We start from the raw sequence: 10,665 nt of genomic DNA, 5'->3' as shown, positions 1-10,665 counted from the left end.
TCCCACATGCCGCGGAGCGGCTGGGCCCGTGAGCCATGGCCGCTGAGCCTGCATGTTTGGAGCCTGTGCTCCGCAACGGGAGAGGCCGCAACAGTGAGAGGCCCGCGTACCACAAAAAAAAAAAAAAAAAAAAAAAGGTTGAAAGCAGCTCCAAACCTGTCAATACCCAATATGGTAGTCACTAGCCATATGTGGCTATTAAGCCCTTGAAATGTGGCTAGTTCCACCTATTGAAAGGATAATATTTTGGATGTATTGAGTTAAGTAAAATATATTATTAAAATTAATTTCACCTTTTACCTTTTTCTTTTTACCCTCGATAATGGAAACTTTAAAATTGCCTATGTGGCTTGCATTCCATTTTTTTAAAAAAAATATTTTGAAGCTATAAATCAAGCTCATAAACTACTAAATAAAGTATGTTCCAGCCTCTTACCTTGACAAATATGCCTTCACGAGGGCCAGCAAGGCCAGGTTCAAATTTAGAATTTTTGGCCTCCTTGGAGTTAGACAGCAAAACATGATGGTGCGGGGGAGCCAGCTTTGCCCGCCCCCTTCTGCTCCCACCCACACTGCACCACGAGGACACACGCATGCAGGCACACGCATGTGATCGGCCCAGCCTGCCCATCCTCACACCGCTTCCCCCACAAACAGCTGCCTCTGGCGGCCTCCAGGAGGACAGGCCCCAGGAGCAAGCCCACGGAATTCGTGGAATTGGAGGAGGGTGACTCTGGGAGGGCATCTCCTTGACCCCATCGGGGGGGCCCCAGCTGGAGAGGCTCTGTGACAACGAAACTATGATACCCTCTATAAGGTACACTCTAATTTCAGGGATGTTAAAATGTGAAAAAAATGTGCATTTTTTTAAATTAAATTTTTTGTTGAAGAATAATTGACTTACAATGTTGTGTTAGTTTCTGGTGTACAGCAAAGTGTATCAGTTATATAACTGATATATATATATATATATATATATATATATATTTCATATTCTGTTCCATTGTGGTTTATTACAGGATACTGAATATAGTTCCCTATGCTATGCAGTAGGACCATGTTGTTTATCTAGTTTATATGCAGTAGTTTGTATTTGCTAATTCCAAACTCCTAATTTATCCCTCCCCCACTCCATTTCCTCTTTGGTAACCGTAAGTTTGTTTTCTATGTAAGTCTGTTTCTGTTTCGTAAATACATTCATGTCATATTTTAGATTTCACATATAAGTGATATCATATGGTATTTGTCTTTTTCTGACATACTTCACTTAGTATGATAATCTCTAAGTCCATCCATATTGCTGTAAATGGCGTTATTTCATTCTTTTTTATGGCTGAGTACTATTCCATTGTATATATGTGCCACATCTTCTTTACCCATTCATCTGTTGATGGGCATTTAGGTTGCTTCCATGTCTTGGCTATTGCAAAGAGTGCTGCTATGAACACTGGGTGCATGTATCTTTTTTCCTTTTTTTTTTATAGATTTTATTTATTGGCTACATTGCGTTGTCGTTGCTGTGTGTGGGCTTTCTCTAGTTGTGGCAAGCGGGGGCTACTCTTTGTTGCAGTGCAAGGGCTTCTCACCGCGGTGGCTTCTCTTGTTGGGAGCACAGCCTGTAGGCGCACGGGCTTCAGTAGTTGTGGCACATGGGCTTCAGTAGTTGTGGCTCACGGGCTCTAGAGCACAGGCTCACTAGTTGTGGCGCATGGGCTTAGTTGCTCCACAGCATGTGGGATCTTCCTGGACCAGGGCTCGAACCCGTGTCATCTGCATTGGCAGGCGGACTCTTAACCACTGTGCCACCAGGGAAGCCCCGCATGTATCTTTTTGGATTATAGTTTTCTCTGGATATATGCTCAGGAGTGGGATTGCTGGATCATACAGTAACTCTATTTTTAGTTTTCTTGAGGAACCTCCATACTGTTTTCCATAGTGGCTGCACCAACTTACATTCCCACCACCAACAACAAAAAAAATGTGCATCTTATATTGGATGTCCAGCAGCCTTCTGCATTCCATTTTTATCAGACAACACTGCTCTAGAGTCAGAATATCTAGTTCATTCTGGCTCTGCCCTTACTAGCTGTGTGAATGGCAAATTACTTACCCTCTCTGTGCCTTTCATCTGTAAAATGGAGATAATAACAGCATCTACCTCACAGGGCTACTGTGAAAATAATTTGATATACATCAGAGGCTCAGAGGGCCAGCTGCACATAACAAACTCTCCATATGTGCTTAAAAGGGGAAAAATCAGCAAGACTTAGTGGTCTACCTGATTATAGAGGCCGAGGAGAGGAAATCCAGGGTAAGCGTGGGGTGTGAGCTTGAGAGACTAGAGAGATTATTCACAATACTGTAAGAAATGTGAAACATGACATGGCTGCATTATTTGTAATAGTAAGAGATGATAAATAAGCTAAACCTGTGTCCATAGGAGGCAGGTCACATTCATCTAACAGATACTCAAGGCAGCTGCTAAGTGAGGAGGGAGGTTTTGTGTACTGATGTGGAACTGTCTTCACATATACTTTTAGGTGGAAAAGCAAGGTGCCAAACAGTACCTGTATTAGTATTTGTTAAAAAGAAAAGAAAGAGGGGATAAATGTATATATATTTGCTTGAATATGCATGGAATATCGCTGCAAGGAGTACCAAGAAACTTCTTGCCTCTAAGGAGGAAAACTGGTTGGCTGGAACATCAGAATGGGAGAGGTTAGGTTGACTCTTTGCTGTATATCCTTTTGTACATTTTGAATTGTATGAATGGAATATAAATAATCAAAATGTCAGATAAATTAGGTTTTAATTAGGCAGTGTGAAGGGAGAATTAGTTACTTGAGAGAAGATGACTTATGGGATGGAGATCATGGACTGGGCCCCAGTAGCTGCCTGGAAATGTTGGGCTCAAACTTTGATATTCAGGCCAAATGTCCATTGAGCTAATTACCTTTCTCTCTTCTAATTTTAAGAAAAGGCAAATATATATTATTAAATCATGGCTTTCATGGATCAGTTAATAAAATTCAACTGCCACTGTATTAGGTTCATGGGAAGATTTCTAAGGGAGCCCAGCCTCCCCCATCCCCCCTACGCCTTCTATCATGTTATCAGGTCAGTGAGTCACATAAGAAAAAAAAGACGCCAGTCCTGTGCTTGGAAAGCACATTCTAGTTATGGAAATAAATATGTAAACTTATGCATAAATGCTATGATGAGGTCTATAATAGAGGGGAAAACTTGGGGACTAGTTCTCCCTGGTGCAAAGGGCAGGTCAAGGAGGTAAAGATAATTTATCTCAGAAAGACAACTTGGAAATGAGTATTTCAGACAGAGGGAGGGGTAGGAGGAAAGGAGGAAGGTGTGATTCAAGGAGCAGGGAGCCATCTCCCAGGCCAGGAAGCTGTGTGTTTCGGTATGGGTGGCAGTTGAGAAGCAAAAGTAAGATTTGAGGATGTGCCAGGACCATTAACGGCTCTCACAGATTGTGGCTATCTTCTGTGTCCTACCTATTCCATGAACACTTTCCTATGTAAGTGGAGTTGTTGAGCGAATGTAAGTTTGCACAAAGAGCAAACTTGACTCAAGAGACACGGCCCAGTGGTGGGCACATGTACAACATTTTCTGGAAGAGCCGAGGATGTGAGCGAGGATATGACAGACAGATGGCTGAACAGGGAACTTGAGGACACTTGAGAGTGAACAGGTGGAGCCAGGCTGAGCTGGGGACTCAGGAGAGATTGTAATAGAGGAACCAGGAAGCACAGGGCAACCATTGTGGCTGTTGAACTTCAGTCTTTTATTTCTGCATCCTTTATTTTTATATCTGCCACAACTAGACAACCTCCCCGGGACACCTGGTTGGGCTTTATCAGACTCTCGATGGACACTGGGTGTCCCTGTGTGGTCTGTGCACTAGTGTTCCTGCCTCTGGCTGAGCAATTCCCAGCCCTTGTGTGCCTTGCCCTTTGCCAGTGTGGGAGGGTGTGCAGAACCGGCTCAGAGAAGAAGCAGTTAGTTCCTGAGTGATGCCAGAAGTTAGCCATGGATGATTCGGGGCCCTCGGTTCGGTGGTGCCTCCAAACTGTCATTGCAGGCTATGCTGATCGTGCGAAAGGGCTAGAGGACCATTCAGGAGCTAAGGGTGCCCTCCTGACTTACCTGTCACGCTTGCTTTGTTCACCACCCGGTAAAATATTGCTGGTATTCTCCTTCACCTCTATCTAGCCAAAGTTGGCTGGGTCATGTGGCTCATTCCATGAGTGTTTAGGCTAGGTAATCATTACACAGGCAGCTTTCATTTACAATGTCAGTTACCTCATCTAAATAGAGCATTTTTCTAGCATGACTGGATCGGGCAGCTATTTCGGGTAGATACCCTGATTCAAGCTGCATGCTTATTTATTCCCATTATGATTGGGTGACTCCCTCCCCCACCTTGAATAGGAAAGGGATTTTTTTTCTCTTTTGAAATACATATATTCCATCAACCAGCTTATGTAGGGCCCCCTGCTATACACTAGGCATTACATTAAATGCTATGAATAAACACTAAGATAAATAAAATTCCTTCCCTCAGTGAGCTTACTACCTAGTGGGTGGGAGGGAGGGGCAAAACAGATGCAAACACGGAGAAATATTAGAATATTTAGTAAACACCATGGACACCATGGTAGAACTCTATCTGGATATTCTAGGAGCCCCAAAGAGGGTATGATGGGAGCAGGGGAGCTACATCAAAGTGGGGGAAGGAGTTGACCAGGTGGAGGAAGGGAAAGGGTGTTTGCTCAGAGGAGTGTGCAAAGCAGTGGAAGCAAAAACACCAAGTTGAAAAGCAATGGATTTGGTGTGTTCATGGAACCGAATTTTCTGGTAGAGTGGCAAGTCCAGGAATGGTGAGAGGAGGGATGGAGAGACAGGCAGGGACTAGACAACCCTGGGAAGGAAGCCTTTTACTGGACTTCATCCTTATGGGTGTGGGGATGGAGGTAGAGAGCTTTCCTGCTCAGGGAGAACAGAATGTGGAGAGCTCTGGGCACAAGGGAGTGAGGGTCAGATCTGAAAGGCCCTCAGCTGGGCTGACACGGATGGCAGAGAGAAGAGCTGCGTGGGATGGTCTGGGGAGCATGGGCCTGAAGGGGAAGCCTCGTGAACGAACTTGAACTTGGTCTTCAGGGCAGAGAGGTCGAAATAGGGGAGTCACGTAATCAGCCGCCTGTTCTATGAAGAGCACGGCAGCAGCTATTTATCTGGCAAGTGATCAAAAGGGGATCGGGGATCAGCCCAGGGCTTCCCTGGTGGCGCAGTGGTTGAGAGTCCGCCTGCCGATGCAGGGGACGCGGGTTCGTGCCCCGGTCCGGGAAGATCCCACATGCCGCGGAGCGGCTGCGCGTGAGCCATGGCCGCTGAGCCTGCGCGTCCGGAGCCTGTGCTCCGCAACGGGAGAGGCCACGGCAGTGAGAGGCCCGCGTACCGCAAAAAAAAAAAAAAAAGGAATCAGTCCAGAGAAAGGCAGGAAAACTGGCCACGTGGTTGGCACTCGGGTTCTGGTGAGCAGTGATGGTGGCCTGGACTTAGAGATGGCAGAATATGGGAACTTTGGTCACATTTAGCATGTTGTGCCTATTCCCAGTTACCAGACAAACAGAACAAAAACCACATCATGACACTTCAGGTATTCATTAAAAATTTTTTTCTGTGTCTCCGTGTCCTGCCTCCACCCACATTAATTCTACATACTCTTGGCACAAACATCCTTTCCTTGGGGAAGCCGCCTTCAACCCCCAGACGGCTGCTCCCACAGCATCCTATATGTCCCTGACTGTAGCTGTTACAATGCTTTCTCATACTTACAGGGTCAGCCTGTCACCTCTGCTACACTGAACTCCATGTGGTCAGGGGCTCTTTCTGGATGCTGTTCTGTTCTTAGTGCCTAGGACAGTGCCTGGCATATACTGGGTGTGCCACAATTTGTTGAATGGATGAATAAATGAATTATTAATTCAGATAGGTGGGATCTCTGTATTTTAGCAGGAGGATTCAGAACATTTTAATTGGATCCAAGCTAATGCCTATCTTTTCCCCCCTCAATACAGTGCGATATTTTTAGGAACAACAAAAAGACAATTAGTGAGTAAAATATTGGCTTTTATGATTTTTAAAATGATTGTAGATATCACTCCATACTTCTAATATTTCTTCTTTATTTATTTATACTGAGATCATTGACATTGAACATTGTCTTAGTTTCAGGTATATGACATCATGATTTGCCTCTCCCACACACCTTGATGTGGCCCTTTTATCGTTTGTTGTGAAGTGCCATTCAGCTGGTTTTCAAGTCTTTTTCAGAGGGAATTGTTCCATTTGTGGCTGTAGATTAGGCGGGCCTCTGGGAGGAGGGGGTTCTGGATCTTTCTACACTGCCATCTTGGACTGCCCTCAGTATTTCTAATATATAAGCTAAAGAGCCCAATAGCCACATTTTAAACAAATATTTATAAATAGGAACACCAATTCTCTGGCCATTTATTTTGAAACAGAGGCAAATTGCCTTGCTGAGAATTGAAGAGCCCTGAAAATCTGGCCTCTCCTCTCAGCCATCCTTACTTCCAGTGCCATCCACCTGGAAAGGCCTGGATGATCAGGTCTTTCTCCCATCCTCCAGTGTGTGCTGGTGTCACCTCGCCGCTCATGGAAGTCGCTGTCTGGAAGCACTGTCCATTGTGACTACTTTCCAGTGTTAAAGATCTTGTTCTTTCCGGGAGCATCAGTGCAAATTTACCTTTTGTAACATTTTTCTTGGCTGGTGTAGACATTCTAGAAGTTCACCTCAGCCATGGCTCAGTTCAAATATCTTCTCTGGGTGAGGAAACTTGCCCAATAGAGTCAGGGCTAGAACCTGGATCTTCCCATTAAGGCCACTTGCTTCCTACAGTTCCCAGCAATGTCCTCCTCCACCTTTACACTGAACACACAGGCCACACGACTCAGTCCTTGACTCCACACTCTGTTGTTCTTTGGTTGTCTTATATGCTCAGTCTTACCTGTGTGACAAGGCGTGTGACAAGGCAGTAAAGTCTTTAAGAGCGGAGATTGTGTGACATGTGGTTGCTTTCCCCACCAGCATCAGGACTCTGTGTGTGTGTGTGTGTGTGTGTGTGTGTGTGTGTGTGATAGTAGAAGCCAGGTGGCAGACGTTCCCTAACACAGCCGCACCCAAGACACATGGCTTTCACTTGACCACCAGACCCTGGAGGTCCACACGGGCCTCACACAGCAACTCAAGTCCAGAGAGCTTAAATAATGAAAGAAATGGATGTGTTGGGTGTGTGCCCTACCTCACCAACTTTTGACAGCTTTTCTTGTTTTTTTCCTTCCTTTTTAAATCTTAATTGTGTTTTTATTTTTATTATGGTATATTTTTCTGTACATTGATCAAATGCGTGGCTTTATTTTATTTATTTATTTTTTCACTGCTCTGTGTGGCTTGCAGAATCTTAGTTCCGTGACCAGGGATCTGAACCCGCGCCCTTGGTAGTGAAAGTGTGCAGTCCTAACCACTGGACCACCAGGGAATTCCCTGGGAAGCTTTTCTTTAACTGAAGGATCGACACATTTTGTTGACAGACTCGGACAAGGATTTTACCTATGTTCAGAGACAGGAATGAAATAACACAAGGGGACATATTTGGGATGTTTACCATCGTTTTTTGGGCGGGGGAGGCGAGTTGTTCGTGTGTTTTCTTCTCCCTGTTCTCTCCCCATTCAGCTTATCTGTTTTCCCTCCCATCAGGGTTTCCTGCTGCGGGGCCCTTTGTCCGTCATTGTGAGTGTGGCCTAACCGAAGACAGAGGGGATGAAGTCCATCCTCGATGGCCTTGCAGATACCACCTTCCGAACGATCACCACAGACCTCCTCTACGTGGGTGCCAATGACATTCAGTACGAAGACATCAAAGGCGACATGGCATCCAAATTAGGGTACTTCCCGCAGAAATTTCCTTTAACTTCCTTCAGGGGAAGTCCCTTCCAAGAAAAGATGACTGCGGGAGAGCACCCGCAGTTAGTCCCAGCAGACCAGGTGAACCTCACCGAGTTTTACAACAAGTCTCTGTCCTCCTACAAGGAGAACGACGAGAACATTCAGTGCGGGGAGAACTTTATGGACATGGAGTGCTTCATGATTCTGAACCCCAGCCAGCAGCTAGCCATCGCTGTGCTGTCCCTCACGCTGGGCACCTTCACGGTCCTGGAGAACCTGCTGGTGCTGTGCGTCATCCTCCACTCCCGCAGCCTCCGCTGTCGGCCTTCTTACCACTTCATCGGCAGCCTGGCCGTGGCAGACCTCCTGGGGAGCGTCATCTTCGTCTACAGCTTCGTCGACTTCCACGTGTTCCACCGCAAAGACAGCCCCAACGTGTTTCTGTTCAAACTGGGTGGGGTCACAGCCTCATTCACGGCCTCCGTCGGCAGCCTGTTCCTCACGGCCATCGACAGGTACATATCTATTCACAGACCCCTGGCCTATAAGAGGATCGTCACCCGGCCCAAGGCCGTGGTGGCGTTTTGCCTGATGTGGACCATCGCGATTGTGATTGCCGTGCTGCCTCTGCTGGGCTGGAACTGCAAGAAACTGCAATCCGTGTGCTCAGACATTTTCCCTCTCATCGACGAGACCTACCTGATGTTCTGGATTGGGGTCACCAGCGTGCTGCTGCTATTCATCGTGTACGCCTACATGTACATTCTCTGGAAGGCGCATAGCCACGCCGTCCGCATGATCCAGCGCGGTACCCAGAAGAGCATCATCATCCACACGTCCGAGGACGGCAAGGTGCAGGTGACCCGGCCGGACCAAGCCCGCATGGACATTAGGCTGGCCAAGACCCTGGTCCTGATTCTGGTGGTTTTGATCATCTGCTGGGGCCCTCTGCTCGCAATCATGGTGTACGACGTCTTTGGGAAGATGAACAAGCTCATTAAGACAGTGTTTGCATTCTGCAGCATGCTCTGTCTGCTGAATTCCACCGTGAACCCCATCATCTACGCTCTGCGGAGCAAGGACCTGAGACATGCTTTCCGGAGCATGTTCCCCTCTTGCGAAGGCACCGCGCAGCCTCTCGATAACAGCATGGGGGACTCGGACTGCCTGCACAAACACGCCAACAATGCAGCCAGCGTCCACAGGGCCGCGGAGAGCTGCATCAAGAGCACGGTCAAGATCGCCAAGGTGACCATGTCTGTGTCCACGGACACGTCTGCCGAGGCTCTGTGAGCCAGACGCGTCCCTGGCGGCACAGGAAAAGAAATTCTCTCTCTCTCTCTCTCTTTTTTTTAAAAGCTCAAAAACCCAGAAGAGTCTGTCGTCTCATCGGTTATATTTTTTTAAGTTGACCGCGCTCAGTGAAAAGGTGATTGCCACCGTGATCAGTTTTCAGTTCTCTAACGTTTCCATAGTGTAGGTCCTCAAACTCAGTTCTCCAGGGGTTTACGGTGAAGAAAGGCTGTTGTTTAAGGGACTGGAAGGTCCTTCAAAGTCTCAATGAAATAGGAGAGAACCTTTGGCTACACAATTGGAAGCCCAAATACCCATAGAAAAAGGCCATCAAATGAGTAATGCCTTTGTAATCACAACTTTCATTATAATGTGAAATGTACTTGTCCGGAAGTAATCAGAGATGTCCATTTTTACAACAGTTATAGTACTAAAGTAAAGCTATTTTGTAAAATGTAGTGTGTCCTGTGAGATGTGTATCAGTGTTTACCATGTGTTATTTATATTTGTCTAGTCCAGCAAAACTGCAAGGTGGGCTTCTACAAGAACAATGGCACATAAGCAGTGGATATATGCCAATGAGACCACTTTTTAAAACATTACTGCCCATGATGTAACTTTAGAAACCTTAATATATTTTCAAATATCTCTATTTAAATTTGACATTGAAATAACCATAAAGGTTTATTTTTCTGTTAATCCAACAAGAAGAATTTGAAGACTGTCCAAAGTCTTGAGCAGAATTCGTTGACACTTAAAAATTTCTTAGTCCAGCATTTTCATACGAGGACTTGTGTTATCTTCTGGACTATAGCTGTTCTGTTGGGTGATGGATTACAATCAGAACAGAAGAGAGACTGCATGTTGACTTTGGCTGACACCTCCGACTTTCTTTAGACTTTAGCTCTTACTGGACCTCTTAAGACAGCATGTGTCAATCTTAATGTATGTTGTTATCACTGTGCAATTGCTGTTTTCTTGAAGAGTATTGCATCCTTATATTCCAGGTTTAAGTAGATTTCATGCCTGGGTGGCCAAACAACAGTCTTCATTTTTTCTTAATTGAAAAGAAGTATTGTCTGGATCAGTAAAATTATACTGTGTGTGAGTGTGAAGATAAATGTGTGTGTGTGTGTGTGTGTGTGTGTATGTGTGTGTGTGTTTCTATCCTGTAACTGTTCTAGTAATGTCCTAAAGTGAGAAAACTGTGACCACGTGTAAGCTGTTCCCCTTGCTGCACTCTTGCACATGGATTCAGTTTCTAAAATTGAGTTCTTCCGGAAATCTAGTTGATAAAAATACCGACCATAAGCCTTCAGAACCCTCTCCCTTTGAAATTGGGTCAAGTAGTACTAAACTGACCTTTAGGTATTTCACAAGACCAG

General features: G+C 45.7%; 1 protein-coding gene across 3 annotated transcripts in view; it reads left to right on the top strand.

Annotated features, from left to right (window-relative positions):
- Nucleotides 1-10,388, top strand: part of CNR1 (cannabinoid receptor 1) — a 24,317-nt gene extending 13,929 nt beyond the window's left edge. For 2 of the 3 annotated variants that reach the window (XM_029223359.1, XM_029223360.1), the window contains exon 2: nt 7,799-9,921. In XM_029223359.1, the coding sequence (XP_029079192.1) occupies nt 7,862-9,280 (1,419 nt within the window). In that variant the 5' untranslated portion in view covers nt 7,799-7,861 and the 3' untranslated portion in view covers nt 9,281-9,921. Of the gene's footprint in view, nt 1-7,798 lie in introns of all 3 variants that reach the window. The other variant, XM_029223361.1, reaches the window with a different exon arrangement.
- Nucleotides 10,389-10,665: the final 277 nt, after the last annotated feature.

The sequence above is a fragment of the Monodon monoceros genome, unplaced genomic scaffold (genome assembly GCF_005190385.1).
Source record: "Monodon monoceros isolate NGI ecotype Baffin Bay Population unplaced genomic scaffold, NGI_Narwhal_1 Super_Scaffold_15, whole genome shotgun sequence".
NCBI classification, from domain to species: Eukaryota; Metazoa; Chordata; class Mammalia; order Artiodactyla; family Monodontidae; genus Monodon; species Monodon monoceros.
The sequence above is the reverse complement of the archived record's forward strand: the minus strand, read 5'-3'. Positions and strand labels throughout refer to the sequence as shown.